Below are 23,601 nucleotides of genomic sequence, written 5' to 3' on the forward strand. Positions count from 1 at the left end.
GATAAAAATCATATGATAATCTCAATAGATGCAGAAAAAGCTTTTGACAAAATTCAACACCCATTTATGATAAAAACCCTCCAGAAAGTAGGCATAGAGGGAACTTACCTCAACATAATGAAGGCCATATATGGCAAACCCACAGCCAACATCGTTTTCAATGGTGAAAAACTGAAACCATTTCCACTAAGATCAGGAACAAGACAAGGTTGCCCACTCTCACCACTATTATTCAACATAGTTGAATATTCCACATAGTTTTAGAAGTTTTAACCACAGCAATCAGAGAAGAAAAAGAAATAAAAGGAATCCAAATAGGAAAAGAAGTAAAGCTGTTACTGTTTGCACATGACATGATACTATACATAGAGAATCCCAAAGATGCTACCAGAAAACTACTAGAGCTAATGAATGAATTTGGTAAAGTAGCAGGATACAAAATTAATGCACAGAAATCTCTTGCATTCCTATACACTAATGATGAAAAATCTGAAAGAGAAATTAAGGAAACACTCCCAATTACCATTGCAGTAGAAAGAATAAAAAACTTAGGAATACACCTACCTAAGGAGACAAAAGACCTGTATGCAAAAACTATTAAGACACTGATGGAAAATTTAAAGACGATACAAACAGATGGAGAGAGATTTCATGTTCTGGACTGGAAGAACCAGCATTGTGAAAATGACTATACTACCCAAAGCAATCTACAGATTCAATGCAATCCCTATCAAACTACTACTGGCATTTTTCACAGAACTAGAATAAAAAATTTCACAATTTGTATGGAAACACAAAAGACCCCTAAGAGCCAGAGCAATCTTGAGAAAGAAAAACAGATCTGGAGGAATCAGGCTCCCTGACTTCAGACTATACTACAAAGCTACAGTCAGCAAGACAGTATGGTACTGGCACAAAAACAGAAATATAGATCAATGGAACAGGATAGAAAGCCCGGAGATAAACACACACACATCTGGTCACCTTATCTTTGATAAAGGAGGCAACAACATACAATGGAGAAAAGACAGCCTCTTCAGTAAGTGGTGCTGGGAAAACTGGACAGCTACATGTAAAAGAATGAAATTAGAACACTCCTTAACACACCATACACAAAAATAAACTCAAAATGGATTAAAGATCTAAATATAAGGCTAGACACTATCAAACTCTTAGAGGAAAACATAGGCAGAAGACTCTATGACATAAATCACAGCAAAATCCTTTTTGACCCACCTCCTAGAGAAATGGAAATAAAAACAAAAAACAAATGGGACCTAATGAAACATAAAAGCTTTTCCATAGCAAAGGAAAATATAAACAACACAAAAAGACAACCCTCAGAATGGGAGAAAATATTTGCAAACAAAGCAACTGACAAAAGATTAATCTCCAAAATATACAAACAGCTCATGCAGCTCAATATCAAAAAACAAACAACCCAATCAAAAATGGGCAGAAGACCTAAACAGACATTTCTCCAAAGAAGATATACAGGTTGCCAACAAACACATGAAAGGATGCTCAACATCACTAACCATCAGAGAAATGCAATTCAAAACTCCAATGAGGTTATCACCTCACACCACTCAGAATGGCCATCATCAAAAAATCTACAAACAATAAATGCTGGAGAGGGTGTGGAGAAAAGGGAACCCTCTTGCACTGCTGGTGGGAATGTAAATTGATACAGCCACTATGGAGAACAGTATGGAGGTTCCTTAAAAAACTTAAAATAGAACTACCGTACAGCCTAGCAATCCTACTGGGCATATACCCTGAGAAAACCATAATTCAAAGCATCATGTACCACACTGTTCATTGCAGCACTATTTACAATAGCCAGGACATGGTAGCAACCTAAGTGTCCATCAACAAATGAGTGGATAAAGAAGATGTGGCACATATTTACAATGGAATATTACTCAGCCATAAAAAGGAACGAAATTGAATTATTTGTAGTGAGGTGGATGGACCTAGAAATCTGTCATACAGAATGAAGTAAGTCAGAAAGAGAAAAACAAATACCGTATGCTAACACATATATATGGAATCTAAAAAAAAAAAAAAGGTTCTGAAGAACCTAGGGGCAGGACAGGAATAAAGATACGTAGAGAATGGACTTGAGGACACAGGGAGGGGGAAGGGTAAGTTGGGATGAAGTGAGAGAGTGGCATTGACATATATACACTACCAAATGTAAAATACATAGCTAGAGGGAAGCAGCCGCATAGCAAAGGGAGATCAGCTCGGTGCTTTGTGACCGCCTAGAGGAGTGGGATAGGGAGGGTGGGAAGGAGACACAAGAGGGAGGGGATTTGGGGATATATGATACGTATAGCTGATTCTCTTTGTTATACAGCAGAAACTAACACAACATTGTAAAGCAGTTATACTCCAATAAAGATGTTAAAAAAAAATAGCGTGGCAGTTTCTCATAAAGTTAAACATAACCTTACCATAAAATCCAACAATCTCACTCCTAGGCACTGACCCTAGAGAAATGAAAACTTATGTTCACACAATACCTGTCCATGAATGTTTATAGTGGCTCTATTCGTAACTGCCAAAAAATGGGTAACAACCCCAATGGTCTTCAGTGGGTGAATGAATAAACAAACTGTGATACATCTATACAATGGCATTCTACTCAGCAATAAAAAAAAAAAAAGAAAACTATTCTTGGACCAACTTGGATGAATCTCAAAGGCATTATGCTGAATGAACAAAGCCAGTCTTAAAAGGCTTTATTATTCCATTTTCCATTAAATGACATTCTTTAAAAAAAACAAACAAAAAAAACAACAAAGATAGAGAATAAATAGCTCATTGGTTTCCAGGATCCGGGGTAGGGTAAGGGTATGACTAGAAAAGGATATCATAATACAACCTGTACCATCATGTATACTAATTGTAGTGGCAGCTACACACATCTATACGTGTTAAAATTCACTAAATGGTACACACACACAAAGTAAATTTTACCTTATGATAAGTTTTTAAAACTTTACCCACTACTACAGAGGTTCTAAGATCTCTTACTCTGTCCTCTTCTCCAGGAACCTAACTCATGTGTCTAACTTCTCCTGGTTATCCCATCATCACCTCAAACTTAATATCTCTAAAACTGATTTCATTACATTTCCCCACAAACCTCAAATGAATGGCAACCACAATTCACCCAGTCACCTAAGCCAGAACATGGGTGTCGTCCTTGTATAAGTTCTGTGAGTTACTACGTAACTAGGACAGTAACTTGATCTATAGCACTACTGTATCTCCGGTAACTCTAACTGTATCCAGCACATAGCAAGTGCTCAGTCAATAGTTTTGTTGAGTGAATGAATAAATATAAGACCAGGGCTCTTTCTTCATTGGACCCACACCCAACCTATCAAGTTCAGCTGATTCTTTCTTGACATCCCTCCATCCCCACTGCCACCCTCTTATTTTAGGCTCTCATCACTCCCCCCCTGGTTGCTGTTGCAATCACTCCTAAGGATGACGTGTTGCCTGCCCACCATCACACACACACCCTTTCTGCAAACTGCCCTTTACCAATCCTCATTCCATCTGCTAATTCTCAAACTCTCTCACAACTTCATGCCTTTATATTTGCTGTATCCTCTGCCTGAAACTTACTTTTCTCCATTTATCAAAGTGGCTAACTACTAATTAGGTCCCACAATAGCCACTACCTCCTCCAGGAATTGTTCTATTTCCCAGTCTGAGATGGAGTCCTTCCTCTGTACTCCAATAGTATCCTGTGCAGAACTTTATCCTAATACTTCTCACACTATTTTAATAGTACTGGATTACTTGTACCATATAGTCAAATCTAATAGGGACGATGTCTTATAGCTCTAAGCAAACTGTATCCCTCAGGACTTTACCTGGCCCACAGCAGGCACTCACTACATAATCAGGGTTGAAAAGACAGAACACAGAGAGGGAGGAAGGAAAGCAGCATCTAAATAGTATCTAATAGTACTGTAGCCTCAGAGTATGAAGTGACTGGAAGGTTAACAGAGTGGAGATTTACTAGCAGTATGGCCATCAGTCTCTAAGATAGGAACAAAGAAGAATGGCAAAGTAACACAATACTCTGAGTAAAGAAATGGCTGATATGAAAAATATCAGAGGTAATGGAATGAGGCTTGAGGTAAATTTTTAGAGCAAAAAAGTAAAGCTAGGCATTATTTTGAAAAAATTAATTTTTTATTCAATATTGTCCTTCTCCCAGTAAACATCCCCTTTTTCAAGCAGCCAAGTTTTTTGTGGTTAGGTGACAGCAAGAAAGCAGACAAATCTGTTCCAAATATTTGACCTGGCCCCTTACAGACACAAAAAGGCTTCCAATCAGGACTTCCCTGGTGGCGTAGTGGGTAAGACTCCACGCTCCCAATGCAGGGAGCCTTGGTTTGATCCCTGGTCAGGGAACTAGATCCCACATGCATGCCACAAGTAAGAGTTCGCATGCCTCAACTAAGGAGCCTGTGTGCCACAACTAAGGAGCCCACCTGCTGCAACTAAAATCCCATGCCATCAAATAAATTATTTTTTAAAAAAAGCCTTCCTATCATTAAAAAATATATATTCAGGAAAAAAATTTAGAGCAAATCTCCCATCCACTCTTACTTTAGACTAGAAAAGAATTCCCCTGGCCAAGAACAATCACAGAAATCTGTCTTCTGAGACGATCAGTGGGTTTATTTCCCAGGCAAAGCCTCTCATACAGTAAAATCCTATGGTTCAAGGCCCAGTCTTCAACCTTGTAGGTCAGAAACCAAGTCTTTAAAGATTTTCAAAGTGGATAAAACTCAAAGATTGAGTCACACCATAACAGCTCTATACCATCTGCAAACTTCATAGCAAAATATTAGTATTATTGACAAATGTAAGAAGGTCCTGTCTTTCCTATTTTGAGGCAAGTATGGGCTTGTCCTTCTGACTCTTGGCATAGGAAACACCACTAATTTTTAAAATAAACAAAACCCATAACTAGGTTAGTAAAACAAAGTGGTGGACTCCTCTGGTTGCCTACCCAACCCCTTCTTTCACACTAACAGAATCCCAATTTTATTTTTGGTATTTGCTTCAAGGGAGGCTGGTTCTCTCCCTAGCCTCAGAGCCAAACTTTAATTAGTAAATGAATCTTAAGAACATCAGCTGCAATTCCATTAATTGGTATAAGAAAGGTTATGTGCTAAAATTTGGCCAGTGGGACGTGAGGCAAATGCGAGAGAGAGAGAGAGAGAGGTAGCTTTCAGGAAAGTTTTTCTTAATCTTAAAGATGGACCCAAGAAAGGGGCAGCTGTTCTACAAGTCTTTGAACAATGCTGTGTGTGGATATACAAGTTGAAAGTACAGCAGTCCTCGCACAGCTATGCAAGGATAAGCCTGAGAAGAATAACCAAAATTCTAAAAATGGCAGGGCAGAAAGCTGGAAAGAAATTGGGTCCTTGATGATGTTATCGAGTTTCAGAATTAATTTATCTATAATCACCATACCTCTGAAATTCTTTATTATGTGAACTAATAAATCCCCTTCATATCTCAGTCATTGTAAATTGGATCTTTGGTAATTCTAACCACTCTGTTACAAGAGCAAATAAAAATGACCAGGGAAATGACTACAGAATCTAATCAAATTTAAATTTTAACATAAAATTATTATTTCCTCTAGAAATCTCAAATTTAATAAATATGGAGCAGAGGTACTGAGTTTAGATGTTAAAATCTTTCTTTACTTACCAGTTTAAAATCCTGCAATGGCTCACTTGAGGCTTTAAGGATATAATCTGAACTCTTTAGCTGGGCATACAAGACACTGCATTAACTGATGTGTGATTAACTGTCCATTTTTTTTTAAGCAATTTTCTAACTCACCCTAGGTTCCAGGAATCGAGAATTCTTGTAGTTGCTAGAATGCACCATATAGTCTCCTATCTTCGTCTACTGGCAAATGAGACTTTCTCTATGTAGACCCCTAACGCATACTTATCCTTAAAGTTCAACTTGCATTCTCTTCTCCTCCCTGCCTCTCGCCCAACTGCTGTCACTGTTGGTTTAGCAAGCTCTCTCCTCTATTAGACTTTGAGTTCCCTGGGAGTAGCAACTGTTTCCAACATGTATCACAATGACTGATACACAGTAAACACTAAAAATATCTCTGTGGAATGATTTAATGAACCACATTTGGGGGCAGTCATAAGTTCCTTCCATTGCAGTACTGGATGATGCAGATTTATAAAATATATCCATCATCATGTCAAGTTCTATTAAACAGCACTATTTTAAAGGGTTAATTTGTTTTAAAATGACTCAAAACCAGTTTTATCTGACTTTTAAAAGAATAACAAAACATAAGACAAAATAATGTCATAACTTTTTAAGAAAATTCATGCTATGTGACAAACATTTATTATGAAACAATGACCAAGGATAAAAAAATGGATAAGAGATGTCTCTGTTCCCAATAACATTCGTGGTCTGATCAGACTATTACCTAAATGCTTTACAATAGCCATAAATGATATTTACCATTCCTAATCAAAACTATAGGCGCCCTAAAATAAAATCTTCAGTGAGCAAAAAGGAAATCATCCCACAATTTTCACATATTACACATATTTCACATTAATGTAGACTAATATATGAGTGTTTCATTAAAGTGTTTAATATAGTGCAAAAAACGTAATATTCGATAAATGCATGCTAAATCTGAATCAACTTTATGCAGAGATGAACAAAGTATTTTTCTAAGTTTTATATCTTTATGTACATATACCACAGATTAATCTGAGGAAAGTAAAACCATATTTGTTACAGAAATAAAATTAGTATCATAGTTATAAATTATCAACTCACAATGTGTAATTGGTACCCATATTTAAAATGTTTTCATGACAATCAATCAGAAAAAATGAGAGAGCAAAAAAAAAATCAGAGAGCAAAAATGCATGCAGTTTAAAATAAAATCTCTCTCAACTACCAAAAGAAGTCACCAAACTCTTGGCTACTTTCTGCTTTGATACAACCATTAGCAACTTAAGATCTGTTAAAAACTGACCTGCTACTTCAAAGAAAATACATTTAGTAGTGTTCAGATCTCAATTTAGACTTAATTCCGTTACTAATTGTCTCATTTACTCAGAGACAGCAACATATGAAGAGTGAGAATTCAATTGCTTCTACTCCTATGGCTGTCTACTAGCTATAGATACTTGGGCAAGTCTTTTTATCTTGGGCAAGTCTTTTTATCTCTCATCAGTAAAATGGAGTGGTGTTTGCTATACAGATTAAATGAGGTAGTAACACGTTAAAGTCTTTTCCTTTTGTGAACCACAGAACACATGTAAATGTAAGGTAACTGTTACTCAATACATTTTTATCGAAGACAAGATATTTAACCAAATAACCTCTTACATTCTCTTTCAATGAAATATAGATATATAAATGTAAATATAATGACAGTATGAACTGATGGAGAGTAAAAAGGCAGTGAGCATTTCTTACCCTTAGGATAGTTAAACTGTATTAGGGAAGCCTTTCTAGAAAGTTTATATGCAATAAAAGGCATTATATTATTAAGTTTCACATTAGGGATAAACACTACAGTACATGAGACACAAGAGTGATCACTGTGAACCTGAATAAGATATAAGCTGGACTTTAATGATTGACTGGGTAGTATTTAAAGAGGTGACTTAAGTATAAATGGCAAGTTTATTCCAGACAGGGTGAATGTCATGATCAAAGGGTCACAGAAAATACAAAGCATTAAGAAGATCGACTTGGATAAAGTAGAAAGTTTCTGAGTAAGAGTTATAGGGAATAAGGCTAGAGAAGTTAGGTAAGGTCAGGTGCCAAGCTAAGAATTTTCTAATTAAGAAAATTAATATGGCAGCAGGATGAGAGTAGGGCAAGTGCTGGTGAGTCAGAGAAAACAGTATATTTATTCATTCGTTCAACAAATATTTATTGATCTACTAATTTCCAGGCACTATTCCTGATCCTGGGAATAATACAGTCAATGAATCTGTAAGACTTACTTTTATGAAGGAATGCAAACAATAAACAAAACCATGCAAACAAAGTAAAATACCTCAAAGAGTGATATGTGCAAAAAAGATAGAAAGGGTAACTGGATGGAGTTTGAATGTGGTGGGGACTGAGAAGGAAGACTGGTGAGGAGACTGAAAAGAAAGACCAATGACTATTAAAAAAAGAAAGCTGTATGCATGTGAGGGGCAGATGGTACACGGGAAATCTCTGTATCTGTCCCTCAATATTGCTATGCACCTTAGTGGTCTAAAAAAAAAATCTATTAAAAAAAAAAAAGAAGGAGAGTGGGGAGGCAGGCAGTGTTTATATTATCAAGGGCTCTATAAGCTTTTTTTTTTTTTAACATTTATTTATTTGGCTGCACTGGGTCTTAGTTGTGACATGCAGGATCCTTTAGTTGCGGCATGCAGGCTCTTCGTTGCAACATGTGGGATCGAGTTCCCCGACCAGGGATCGAACCGGGGCCCCCTGCATTGGGAGTGCGGAGTCTTAACCACTGGACTGCCAGGAAGTCCCAAGGGCTCTATAAGCTTAGTGAAAGACTTCAAACTTTATTCTAAAACCTACTGAAATCTATTGCAGGGTTCTAAGATTAGGACTGATATAATATGATGAAGTTGATTTAAGATCACTAAAGCCATTTACTAAGTCAAAGCATGGGCAGTAAGAGGAAGACTGGTCTACCATAGGCAAGTACACCTGAAATAACACAATATTATAAATCAACTATACTTCAATAAAAATAAATTAAAGAAATAAATTAAAAAATAGAAAGAACAAAAATATGGGAAAAAAGAGAAATCAGCGAATTTTTTTAACGACTGTGTGAACTGGCTTGACAGTATAGAACGGGGACCATCAAATTTGTCCAGAATGGGCCAAACAGTAAATATTTTAGTCTCTTTCCCAACTATAGAATGCTGCTTTTATAGAATGAAAGCAGACACAGACAACACATAAACAAATGATTATGGCTATGGCCACATAAAATTCTACTTATAAAAGCAGGTGGTAGGCCAGATGTAGCCTGGAGGCCATGGTTTGTCAACTCCTGGTATAAAAAGTGAAGGAACCCCAAATTCAAAGCTAGTTCTCCCTGTCCACTGATACTCCACACAAGACTTCTACCAAATTCAGGGAGGCAACAATCCGGGAGACTGGAAGCTTGACAATAATGTTGAGCAAGATCTCATAATGAGATGATACTTAGATCCCAGAGTCCTGCTAAAGGGAGAGGACTGACATACACACAGAACAGGCCTCAACCTAGACATCTGAAACACATGTGAACTGAGACAAACTAAACTGCAACCTAGCCCTTATCCACCTCAACCCTCCATCAGATCCAAGAGAGCAGACCCTCATCACAGCTGTCTTACATAGGAAAAAGCTTTCCCTCTCTACATGTTGATGAAAATTGAATTAACTATCAAGTTAAGAAGAAAAAAGAGAATTTTCTTCAAGCCAAACTGAGGATTGTAACCCAGGAAGCAGATGCTCAGAAGCTCTGAGAACTGTTCCACCTGTTAGAAGTTGAAGGCATAGTCATATACATTTCTGAGACAAAGGATCATACATCAAAATGATATACTGATTTTACATAAAGTTCACCAAGGATACACGGTGCAGGTAAACATGTACAAAGCGAACAGCAAGGCACCATGACCCCTACAGAGCTGGGAAAGAACACTATTCTTTTAAAAAATTACATTGCTAGTGTCAGAAGGAAGAAAAAAAAATTTACCTTTACAGTTGAGCAGGCACTCCCACCCTTGAGGAGCTCTGGTTAATGTGTAATGCAGATGCACACTGCGCATTAGGGAGGGAGAAGGCCCAAACAAACACAGAGAGGGAATTTTATGTTTATTTTTTCTTGTCCTGCCTTAAAATATGAATTTTATTTCATCAAGGGAAAAATATTATTTACTCTAGCCTCTACAGATCTTTTAAACACAATGTCTGATAAACAACTGAAAAATGAGATGTGTGAAGCAGCAAAAGAATTAACAGAAGCAGATACACATCTGACCTAAATGCAGGACTTAGCAGACACATCAGCTATTAAACTATTATTTTTGGCTATTATGTAAAAGTAAAAAAAGGAGGTTAAAAACAGAAAAAACAGATGAAAAGATTAAAAATTTCAACAGAGCAATGAACTATCTTTAAAAGAACCAAATGAACATTCTATAACTGAAAAACACTATCTAAATTAAGAATTAACTGACTGGGCTTAAAAGCTGACTGGACTCAGCAGAAAAATATTAATAAACCTGAAGTCAGGCCAACATAAATTAACCAAAGGGGAAAAATTACCTAAAAAACAAAGAAAAAGAACAGTTTGAGATGCATTAGGTAATATCAAACAATTTAACGTACAAACTAAAGTTCCAAAACACAGATGAAAAAAGGATAGAAGAAATGCCTTAAGAAATAATGACTAAGGTTTTCCACAACTGATGAAGGACATCAACACTTAGACTCAAGAAGCTCACCAAAATCCAAACAATATAACAGAAAGAAAAGCATACACCTAGGTATATCATAGCCAAATGCTAACAGCCAAGATAAAGAAATTTTTTAAGCAGCCATACTAAATTAAATAAATAATTAAATCACATTTCATTCAAAGGCAAAAACAATGAGAACGACTGCCAACTTCTTATCAGAAAGAAAAAATAACAGAATAACATCTTTAAAGTGTTGAAAGAAAAGAACTGCCAATCTAAGATTTTATACCCAGGGAAAATATCCTTCAAAAATGAAGGTAAAATTAAAACATTATGAGAAAATGAAAGCTGAGATAATTCACTGCCAGTGACCTACACCTCAAGAAATGCAAAGGAAGTTCTGCAGGGTGAAAAAAAAATATCCCAGATAAAACACCATTTTATAAGAAGGAATGAAGAATACTAGAAGAAGGAAATGTATGGGTTAATTTTTTTTAAGACATTTAAAAAGCACCTTAAAGACTAATGACTACTTAAAGTAACAAATGTATTGTGGGATATATATCAATACTACAGTGGAAGTAAAATACAGACAACAAAACGTGGGATATAAATAGAATTAAATATCCTAAAGTCCTTACAGTGCTCCCAGAGCAGTAGAATAAAATTTGAAGTTAAACCATAAAAAGTTAAAGATGCATATGGTAATCCTTTGCACAGTCTCTTTTTTAGAAAATCCAAGAAGGCATAGCTAAAAGGCCAAGAAAACAGAATTTAAAATATTTCATAAATTCTAAAAATGACAGGGAACAGGGGGAAAAAAAGAACGAGGAACACATGAATGCAAAAGAAACAAAGAGCAAGATGAAAAACTTAAACCAAATCACATCAATAGTTATATAGTCAATGTAAATGGACTGAATATACCACTTAAAAATAGAAAATCAGATTGGATTCAACAACAAGACAAAACTACATATTTACAACAAGAGATACACCTTAAATACAAAATCTAGATAGACTTAAAGCCAAAGTATCAGAAGCTCAACTAAGCAAAACATTAACATACAGCAGTTAAAAAAAGCAGTAAAGTTTACTTAATAAATATAGCAAATTTTGTCCTATAAAAAGAAAATACATTTTGTTTTCTAGCATCCATTAGATAGTTATAAGATCTGATCAAAATACAGCCAAAAAGACCCCCAAAAACAAAAAAGCAAAACCCTCAATGTTTTAAAGCAAAAGTTGGCAAACTTTTTCTCACAGGGTCAAATCATAAGTATTTCGGGAGTGTGGGCTATACAGTCTCTATCACAAATGGGTGTGACTATGTTCCAGTAAGATCATACTATGTAAAAAGTTAATATTGAGGACACTATATATCAAAATTTATGGAATACAGCATAAGCTATATCATAGAAAATTCATAATGTAAATGAGAAGAAAAATAAAATTAGTAAAATCAAGAGTTGAATCTTTTGAAAAAGCTAATAAAATAGATAAGCCTCAAAGCTAAGAGACAGAAAATATAAAAACATTCAATATTAGGAGAAACTGAATTAAACTCAAATGAATACAATATTTATAACTTTATACAAATAAATTCTAAAATCTCAATGAAATGGACATTTTCTAGGAAAATAATAAATTATCCAAATTGCCTAAAGGAAACTTAATTACACTGATGAAAATAAAATAGAAAATACTGTCAAAAAACTACCTAAAAAACCCCCAAAAAGCTCAGGCTAGCCATTTTTATGTCTGAGTTCCACTAAACTTTCAAGGAATAAATAATTTATATGATACATGAAGCACTGTAAAAGATGAAACCATGACAATTCATCTTGTAAAGTTAGCAAAACTCAAACAACTCTGAATAAATAGGATAAAAATAAAACTGGAAATAGAGGTGAAAACATGAGTGCAAGTGTATGTGTCTATCTGATGAGAAGTGCTATTAGTTTAATTGCTAAACCACTACAAATACCTGAAATATAAATAAAACCAGTCAAATCAGATATGTTTCAAAATGCAATTTCAAGGCTCTCACCACTTTTTTCACTCTCCAGTCATGTTCATTTTCATAGCCCACCACCGAATAAGAATCCTTCCTCTTTTTAACACAGCCACACTCTGTCACTTCCTCTAATGACTTTTCCCCTCAAGTTCTATGACAGCCTATCTTAATTGGCAAGGACAAACGAATTTCATAAAGAGTAAATATCTCAACTGACAAACACAAATTGGGCAAATAGATGGGCAGAGAACAGAAAGGGAAACAGCAGTCAATAATGACAAGTTTGGGTTTTATTACAGAAGATGCTATAGCTCTACAATTAAATAAGTAAAATCCTTTCCTCATATTAAACAGGAGTATGTTTTCTAACCAAATTTGTTAGAACAGGGTACAGAAAAGGTAAAAACCCTTGAAAAGCTTATGCTGTAATTTCATGGTTTACTAATGATATAAAACTTAATGTCCCTGGAAGGAAAAAGATATTTTTATAGCAAAATATATTTACATGAATGCTATGGTACATATTTCTTTGAACATTTTATTATGAACATTCACTATTCAGACAGCAATGAAGATTTTAATTAATTTCAATGCCCAGTTGGTGGTGGTGAGGAGGGCGGAGGGAACGCCAATAACAAATGCTTCTAACAAAGTGCCCTATTTTCACAGACGGACTGATTTTTGCTCATGAAGTGGTTAAAGAGAAGTTAACTCAAACTCAAATATCAAGCAACCAGTACACTACCCAGTACTTAGTGATTAATGAATAAACATCTGTTGACAGAAATGAAATCATGATCTATAAAAGTAAAACAATAAACTGGACTTCATAAATATTAAAAACTTTACAAAAGACCCTGCTAAGGGGATAGAAAGACAATCAACAGGCTGGGAGAAAATACTGACAAACAACATATCTGACAAAGGCTAGAATATATAAAGAGCTCTCAAAACTTAATACACACACACACACACACACACACACACACACACACACACACACAGCCCAGTTAGAAGACAGCCAAAAGACATGAAGAGATGTTTCACCGAAGAAGACATACAGAAGGCAAATAAGCACATGAAAAGATGATCAGTATCATTTAGCCACTAGGGAAATGAAAATTAAACCACAATGAGGTACCAATACACACTTATCAAAATAATTAAAATTAAAATAGTGACAACACCAAATGCTGGCAAGGATGAGGAGAAACTGGATTACTTACACACTGCTGGTGTGAGTGTAAGATGGTACAGGCACTCTGAAAGAGATGGCACTTTCTTTAAAAACTAAACATGCAACTAAAGTATGTCCTGGCAACTGTACCCCTGGACATTTACCCCAAAGAAATGAAAGCACATCTTCACACAAAACCCTGTACATTTCCCCATATGACCAGCAATTCCACTCCTAGATATATTCCCCCCAAAAACTGAAAACAGAGACTCAAACAGATACTTGTATGACAATGCTCAGAGCAGCATTATTCCAATGGAAATAACCCAGTGTCTATCAACAGATGAACGGATAAACAAAATGTGGCATACACATACAAAGGAATAGTATTCAGTCATAAAAAGGAATGAACTTCTGATACATGCTACAACAGGAATGAACCTTGAAAACATTATGCTAGGTGAAATAAGCTACATACAAAAGGACAAAATAGTATGATTACACTTACGTGAAATATCTAGAAAAGGCAAATTCACAGAGACAGAAAGATTCGAGGTTATTGGGGCTGGGAAGAGGAAATGGGGAGTTACTGCCTAATGGGTACAGAGTTCGTGCTTGGGGTAATGAAAAATTTGGGGAAATAGTGGTGGTGGTTACAAAACATGGTGAATGTAATTAATGCCAATAAATTGTACAATTAAAAATGGTTAAAATAGAGCTTCCCTGGTGGCGCAACGGTTGGGAGTCCGCCTGCTGATGCAGGGGACACGGGATCATGCCCCGGTCCGGGAGGATCCCACGTGCTGCGGGGCGGCTGGGCCCGTGGGCCATGGCCGCTGAGCCTGCGCGTCCGGAGCCTGTGCTCCGCGGCGGGAGAGGCCGCAACGGTGAGAGGCCCGCATACCGCACACAAAAAAAAAAAGGTTAAAATAGTGAACTTTATGTTATATATATTTACCACAATAAAATACTTTAAAAAAATCAGTCCGTGGCCTATGATACCAGTGCAGTGCCTAGCAAGAGACCATTACAATAACTAACAGCACAGGATCCTCACAGAAAACAATTCCTGCCTGAGATGAGCTTACAAACAAACTTAAAAAACACATCGGAAATGATCCACCATGAACAAGTCACAAAACATCACAGAAGAATCAGTGCCCCAAGCATTAAAGGTAATACAATGATGCCAGAAAACATAAGCTCTAACACCTCCATTCTATCCCTAGTTTAAGTCTAAATCAAAGGCAACCTCTGGCTGTTCTCAAATTTTGAATGTATCTTTTGGTCATAATGGCATTTGTGTCCTACAATGTGCTGGACAGCGCCACAAAATGAAGTGGCAATAATGCTCTTGCCTCAGTAATGCCATGATTTTCTTTGCTCTCTTTCCTAGACATATGTCTAGCCTATGTGCCTATGTAACCAAGTATTTATAGCTAGTTTTAATATCTTGTTAAGTCATACCCTGACCAAAATCAATTATTCCTTTTCATACTTATTTTCATTTATTCTTCCATAGAATTGTTTTTGTGTTTTTTTTTGCGGTACGCGGGCCTCTCACTGTTGTGGCCTCTCCCGTTGCGGAGCACAGGCTCCGGATGCACAGGCTCAGCGGCCATGGCTCACAGGCCTAGCTGCTCTGCGGCGTGTGGGATCTTCCCGGACCGGGGCACGAACCCTTGTCCCCTGCATCGGCAGGCGGACTCAACCACTGTGCCACCAGGGAAGCCCTTCCACAGAATTTTAAAGTTATTTTACCCAACTGAAAATGAACCTGCTGTTTCCTGAATGGAAGAAACAAATTTATGTGTAAATCCAGAAGCACGATATGTTTTTCCATTTGTCCAAGTCTTACACACTTCAATAAGGTTTCTTGTCAAATCTATTCCTGAGAATTTAATGGCTGTTATCATTGTGAATGTAATTTTTTTCTCATTTACATTTCTAATCAGGAAATATTGGTAGGGATAAAAGTGCTAACCACCTTGCCAAATTACATTATTATTTCTAGTAAATATTTACTGGATTCTCTGGGGTTTTTACCTAGCTTAAAAATAAAAATGACACTGTCTTGTCTTTTCCAATATTTATATTAGTCACTTTATTTTCTTGTCTTTATTGTATACTAGAACCTTCCAAACAATTTTGAAAAAGAGTGGTAACAGGAGAAATCTCTATCATGTTTCTGTTTTAATGAGAATGGCTGATCCATTTCTTTGTTTAGAATGATGCTGGCTGTTGGATTTGGTGAATACTCTTTATTACATTTAAAGTATCCTTTTTCTATTTTAATGCTTTTAATGGCTGCTCAGATATATAAAATGCTTTTTCAGAATATAATGATATGATAATGTGGTTTAAAATTTTTTTTCTAAGTAAAAAACTTACATTGATTTTCTGATATAGAAACGTCTTTGCATTCCTGGAACAAATTCTACTGTTGTAGTACACAATCAGGAATTATTTATATTTAACTATAAGTATTACTTACTTTGCTCACTTTTCTTTCTGCATCTCCTTCTTTCCTCACATTTATTTTTTATTTTGGTAGAAGACAGCCTCAAGATATTTTTTTTCTCCCAATGGCTGCGTTATATTAAGGGTACTATACTTCCTGAGTTCTTGAATATCTGAAATTGACAGTATTTTGCCCCCCTCATACTTGAATGATGGTTTACCAAAACAATGATACAATGATACCAAATAGTGGCATTAGTTATATCAAAGAAACATATTGGAACTTTTACTAATTACTTGCATGATTTTAAATAATAAAAACAACAGTTAAGAAAAATATAAATAAACATTTAATTTTTAGGAAACATAAAAACACACATGATTTCTTTATAACTCATAATTCAAAAGAGCCACACAGTTGTCTTTTCACAAAGCAAGAGTTCCAAGTCCTACGTACCTCAGAAACAATTTTCACATCATAAAACTGAATTAAGCTATAAAATTCAAAGCTGATATTCACATATCCTTAGAGGGAAAACTTTGCCTGAGAAAATTCATTTGTTATTACTTGATATAAAATCTATTTCTGTTAAATATTTATGTAGTGCCCCACACAAGAGTTGAGATCAACTATTTAAAGGACAAATTAGAACAGTCAATATCCTTTATTACAAGTGCTTTTCAAACTAAAAAGTAAATTGGTTCCCTAAAACAAAACAAAACAAATGATTATGCCATGAGAAAACTTACCTTACTAATTTTAAAAATAAGCCATGGGCCAAAAGTTAATATAAAGAATAAAGTACCCACCCAATTATTCATTAATGATTAAAGAAAAAAACTGTAATGATGAAAACATTAATGATATCATCCCATAAACACACTCTTTCTTTTAATATCAAATTTATTCTTGCTTTGGAATTCTTGTCCTAGAGAACATTTGAAAAAAAATACTGCTTCTCTATAAATTCTTGCCATATAGAATACAAATCACTATTTTTATAACTACTCTAACTTACAACTACTCTAAATTATAAACATTTTACATGAAAAGCCATGGAGAAGAATAAACACTAGAATAAGACCCCCCGAAATCATTACTGACATAATTAAATACCTAGTAAATCAAAATAATAAGCTTTAATAATACAGTAGAACCTTGACATATATGGATTTAATAATATGATTGCTACTAAAGCAGTAGTTACTCAGAAGTCTAGGATACAATAATTTGTAATTTTGCTAAAGCACAAATTTGGTGCCTACCTCTAATAAGGGTAGTATGTGGAAATAAGTCACACCTGGTACTCAGGGCAAAAAGTCTACCCAGCATCTGCATCTTAATATGGCTTTACTGTTTTCTACTAGTTATTTTATATGGATTAGTTGTTGTGAAGTGACAGAAAATCCTACTCCTGGTGTCAAAAGTAAACAACTGTAGGTGTCTAAGGAAATCATAGTTCTTGACCAGAAAATAAATTTTGGATAAACCATTTCTTTAAGTGACAAATGTGGAGGCAGCTTGGATCTCTGACATGTATGAGTTACTCTGTGTGTGTCTTTCAAAAAGTGACCAGTGGGGTGACATCAACTATTATTCGTCTTCTGCTAAATCCAGTTAATGTCTGGGGAGATGCAATACCTAAACGCAATGTAGTCCTCTGGACTCAATTCTGGAGCACAATGAGGAGTTCAACGAAAAAGCTAATGAAAGCAAATAAAAGTGTGGAGTTTAGTTAACAGCAATATACCAACGTTGGTTTCTTAGTTTTGACAAAGGCACCATGGTAATATAAGATGTAACAGTTGGGAAAATTAGGTAAAGGATATACAGGAATTCTCTGTACTATCTTTGCAACTTTTCTGTAAAACTAAGATTAACCCAAAATGAAAAGTTCATGAAAAAAAAAAAGAGGAATAGGAGGAAATAAAATTATATTAGTAAAAACCAATAGAAACAGACACATTTAGAGTTAGACAAAAAAATATAGATATAAATATAGTAGGTCTATATTTATAAAAGATAAGAGACAAGATTGAGAATAGTACTGACAAAGAACAGAAAAAAATAAAAACCTAATGGTGTCTACCTGCAGACTGTTTTTAAGTTGAAAGGGGAAAATTAGTATCTACATAGCAGAGAAACTGGACAGTACACTGATTTGGTCATCAAAATCACTAATGAGTGACAGATGGACATTATGTGCCTCCAGCTGTGATAACCCAAAAAGAAAAGAACGTATGTAACAGTCAGACCACAGAAACATACCCTGAATCTAATCATTAAAAAAAATCAGAACAAATATAAAATTAGGAGCATTCTAGTTATTCATCAAGCATGTCAAGAAAGGCTGAGAAACTGTTTTGAATTAAATGAGAGTAAAAAGACATAACAAGTAATATAATACCTTATTCTAGACTGGATCTTGGAAAGGAAGAGGGAAAATTCTTTTTTTAAAAGTTACTAGGTAAACTGACAAAATTTGGAGAATAGATGGTAGATTGGATAAAAGTATTATATCAATCTTAAACTGCCTGAGGTTGATAACTGGACTGTGGTATAAAAAAGAATTTCCTTAAGAAATACCCGTTGAAATTTTTAGGAGTAAAGGGGCATGATGTATTTAACCCACCCTCAAGTGATTTAAAAAAGAGTGAGTGAGAGAGAAAGGGTGAAGTAGGGGAGAAATGGAGACACTGTGCATGTGTACTTATAGAGAGGGAATGATGAAACAAGTGCGGTGAAAAGTTCATGAATCTGTGCAAGGGTATATGGAGTTCTTTGTACTACTGCTGCAACCTTTCAGTAAGCTCAAAATTATTTCCAAATTTTGGGAATTCCCTGGAGGTCCAGTGGTTAGCACTCTGTGCTTTCACTGCCAAGGGCCTGGGTTCAATCCCTGTTCGGGGAACAAGGATCCCACAAGCCACACGGCGTAGCCAAAAAAAATTAATTAAAAAAAATTATTTCCAAATTAAAAAAAAATTTAAAAAGCAAATGGAAGTTCTAGAACTGAAATATACAAAAACTAAAATTAAGAACTGAATGTGGTTAAGAACAGATTATATACCAATGGAAAGTGAATCAGTGAACTATAAGATAGATAAAAAGAAAATATCCAGCATAAAGTATATAGAGACAAAAGGATAGAAAGAGAGTGTAAGAGACATAGATGACATGCATGTAGTCTATCAAATGCATAACTGGAGTCCTAGAAAGAAAGGAGAAAGAGAAAAAGGGGGAAAAAATAAAATTTGAAGAGATAATGAGTAATAGCTTTCCAAAACTGATGAAAGTCATCAAGCCACAGATTCAAAAAACCCTACAAACATAAATAAATAGAAGAGAAACAAAGACAGATTAAAAAGAAAACCACTCCTAGGCACATCAATGTAAATGTAGAAAACTAAAAACAAAAAAGAAAAACATCAGATTGCCTTTAAAGAGGGAGCAATTAGACAGCTGACTTTTCACCAGAAATAATTCAAGAAGCCAGAAGACAATGAACAATATTTCAAAGTGCTGAAAGAAAATAACTGCCAACCTATAATTCCACTCCCAGCAAAAACATCCTACAAAAAATAAAGGCAAAATAAAGACACTTTCAGATAACTAAACGCAAAGTAAAATCACCACATCAAGATCCCAACTAAAGGAAATTTTAAAGGGTGTTCTACAAACAAAAAGAAATTTGGTGATCCCATCTAGAAAGTGAAGGAAGCAGGAGGGAACAAATATCAATAAAAATGTCAAATACATGAATAAATCCAAACAACAGTGACTACATAAAACAATAATAATGTCTTGTGGCATTTAAATAAATATAGGTGAAAAGATTCTAAGGCTCTTCCATTGTCCAGGAAGTGGGTAAAAGTACAAATTGATACCAAACTTTGATTGATGTTTTAATCTTTAAGCTAACCACTGAATGAATTATAAGAGTATATAATCTCCAAGTCAATAAGGAGAGATATGGAATATAAAAAATCTTTTGATCAATCCAAAATAAAGCAATACAGGAGAGAGAAAAAGCACAGAACCGTCAGGACAAGCACAAAACACACAGCAATATGTTATATTTAAACCCAAATATATCACTGGTTGAATTACTATAGACGAACCAACATCTCCCTTAAGAGAAAAACTTGTCTGAATGAATAAAAAAGGAAAATTCAACTACGTGCTATTAACAGTATAAACATATATATATGTTGAAAATAAAAGAATGGAACAAATTATACCTTATAAATACTAATCAAAAGAAAGCTAGTACAGCTATACTAACATTAGACAAAATCAACTTTCAAACAAAAGGCATTATTAAAAATCCAGGGCTTCCCTGGTGGCGCAGTGATTGAGAGTCCGCCTGCCGATGCAGGGAACACGGGTTCGTGCGCCGGTCTGGGAAGATCCCACATGCCACAGAGCAGCTGGGCCCATGAGCCATGGCCGCTGAGCCTGCGTGTCCAGAGCCTATGCTCCGCAATGGGAGAGGCCACAACAGTGAGAGGCCCGCGTACCGCCAAAATATATATATATATATAGAGGGACATTTTGTTATGGTAAAACAGTTAATTCACCAGGAAGATATAGTAAGTCTAAATTTCAATGCATCTAATAAGATATCTTTCAAATACAGACAATTCTACAATCATAGTGTGAGATTTAATCACACCTTTCTCAGTAAATAATTTAAAAAAAATAAGTTAGAATATAAAACGTTTGAGGACTACCATTAACAAAAACTGACCCACACTACACCCAACAACTGCAGAATCCACATTATTTGGTGCATCTAGAACATTAGACTAAATTGATCATATGCTGAGCTGTAAGGGAAATTTCAATAAATATGAAAAGAATAAAATACAGGATAGGTTCTCTGATAAGAGTACAAATAAGGTAAGTTAATAATAAGATAACCAGGAAATCATCAACTGTTTGGAAATTAACAATTATACTTTAAATACCTATGGATCAAGAAGAAATCACAAAGAGAGCTAAAAAACATTTGAAGAGAATGATAATGAACATACTACTTATGAAAACTTGTAAAATACATAAAAATTAGGAAATTGAAAAGATTAAAAGGATATAATAGCAACAAGGACATACTGTATAGCCCAGGGGATTATACCCATTATCTTATAATAACCTATAATGGAATATAACCTGAAAAAATACTGAATCACTATGATGCACACCTGAAACTAACACAATATTGTAAATCAACTACACTTCAATTAAAGAAAAGAATATGATAAATACCAACAACCCATTTGCAGAAAACAAACATTTAGTACATTAATCTTCAACATTTCTCCCAAAAAAGTATCTATACAGTTTTGGTTTGTTTTTACCTTAAAAGCCTAAGAATTACACTCTTGTTATTTTTAAAAAATCTTTATTTTAATGACTAGAAAAATGTTCAACTTATATTTCACTTTCTGTATAACCCTTTGAGGACAGTTTCTATTATTTTTAGTCTCATTCCCCAAAGAGTATCTAGGACTGAAATAATTTTACATGTTAATTCAAAAGTAAATTTAGGTCTAGAAAGTCTTTAATACATAGTTCACAGAAGCATTATACCCTCATATATCAGAAATAAATATTTTTCTTTCATTAACTCTTCCTTTACCTGACTATTCCTGATGAGTGTTCATCAAGTGTTCCTCTTAATAAAGAGTCTGACAGCCTATAGGAATGTACACTTTCTTTTTTTCTAAATTAAATAAGCTATTTAATAAATATATAAAGTGTTGTAGCACTAATTCAGATCCCTAAGAAAACTTTCTTTTCTAAAACATCACACAGAATAAATGTAGCAGAGTCACTCACCACTTGATCTATTCTTACGACTTGATTTCCCTCCAGTAAGAAGCATCTTGAGACTATTCCGAAACATGGTTGTGCTATTCTAGTATTCACAAAACTGTAAAAGAAAATGTGGGAAAACGTTAGAAAACTTGGTTTTCTATTCAAAATACTATTAAGAATTAATTTTAAATGTGCTATAAGGAATTAACTACTCTGTTTAAATATATAGTACAGAAATTTTAACTACATGAGAGAAACATTTATTTAAATAATTTAATTTAATTAAACATTTATGTTGTTTCTTAAAAATATACTATAATACTTTGAGTACCCTAAGAGACAAAGGTAGACATCACTGAGGGTACACAGAAATAGAAAACAATTAGGTTGCTATAAATACAGTTTACCCTTCCACCAAGCTCTCCATTTCTTGGACAATTGTCCCATATGCTCAATACACACACCCAAAGTTTAAGAGTTCAGAACTTAAGAACGGATGCCTATTTCCCATTGGTCAAGCCAGAATTCCATCTCATGAGACTACTAATATACATGAGTACATCAGTATACAGATATACTACTAACCTCTTTATGTCCCGCTCCTATCAAAGGAAAATCCTGCTGACTGTGCTTTGGATTATGTCCTCTCTCACCTCAAGAACTTTTATCTAAAAGTCATCTTCCTTTTCTCTCTCACGCAGCTTTAATTTTTTTCTCTCTACTGAATCATTCCAGTCGTAACATAAACATGCTAGTACGTCCTAACCAAAAACAAATAAGTAAGCCCCTCTCTGTACTCCCACAAGGACCAATTACTGCTCCTATATCCTTGCTATGCACAGCAAAATTTCCCAAGTGTCAGTACTCGGCACCTGCAGCAGATTGAACAGAGCAAATGTGAATTAGAACAGAGGTTAACAGAAAATCTCCAAACCAAAGCACAGAGAAATTAAAGGTTGAAAACTACAGAAGAGTATGAGAAGCATATGGAATCCTTTGAAAGGTTCTAACATACATATCATTGAAATCCCAGAAAAAAGGAAAGAAAAAATAAGAAAGAAACGTTATATGAAGTGACAACAATCAAGAATTTCCTAACACTGATGAGACATAAAGCCACATCTTTAAGCAGCTAGGGAAAAAATAAACACACTGAAAGAAGCAACAATCAACAGACTGAGCGATAACTTTGAATAGAAATGCTGAATGGCACAAGACAATGGAATGACTGCTTAAAATTTTTGAAAGAAAAGAGGTGCTAATCAAGAAATCTATTCACAGTTTTAAATGTTTTGAAAAATGAAAATGAAATAAAGGTGATTTCAGAACAAAAACAAGGAATTTATCAGTAAAAGAAATACTAAAAGGGAGTTCTTCCAACAAAGGAAAATAATACTAGAAAAAAACATAGAAATGCAAAAAGGAAGAGCCATAGAAAAGTAAGTATATTGGCAAATATGAATGAACTATAATTGTAAAAAAATATAACATTACTAATTTGTTAAGTTTAAAATATATAGAGATTTTAAATGCATAACGACAATGACAGAAAAGTGAGGAGTGGGGTAAATGAAGTTAAAGTGTCCAAGATATCTGTCTACATTGTGCA

At 34.8% G+C, this 23,601-nt stretch overlaps 1 protein-coding gene across 3 annotated transcripts in view; it reads right to left on the bottom strand.

The window, feature by feature from the left end:
- The window catches only part of TANC2 (tetratricopeptide repeat, ankyrin repeat and coiled-coil containing 2), a 320,473-nt gene extending 298,367 nt beyond the window's left edge, over positions 1-22,106 (bottom strand). For all 3 annotated transcript variants that reach the window (XM_082679739.1, XM_082679740.1, XM_082679738.1), the window contains exon 1: positions 22,014-22,106. In XM_082679739.1, the coding sequence (XP_082535865.1) occupies positions 22,014-22,080 (67 nt within the window). In that variant the 5' untranslated portion in view covers positions 22,081-22,106. The remainder of the gene's footprint in view (positions 1-22,013) is intronic.
- Between the last annotated feature and the right edge of the window lie 1,495 nt (positions 22,107-23,601).

Source organism: Grampus griseus (assembly GCF_964374135.1).
Source record: "Grampus griseus genome assembly, chromosome: 20".
Taxonomy (NCBI): domain Eukaryota; kingdom Metazoa; phylum Chordata; class Mammalia; order Artiodactyla; family Delphinidae; genus Grampus; species Grampus griseus.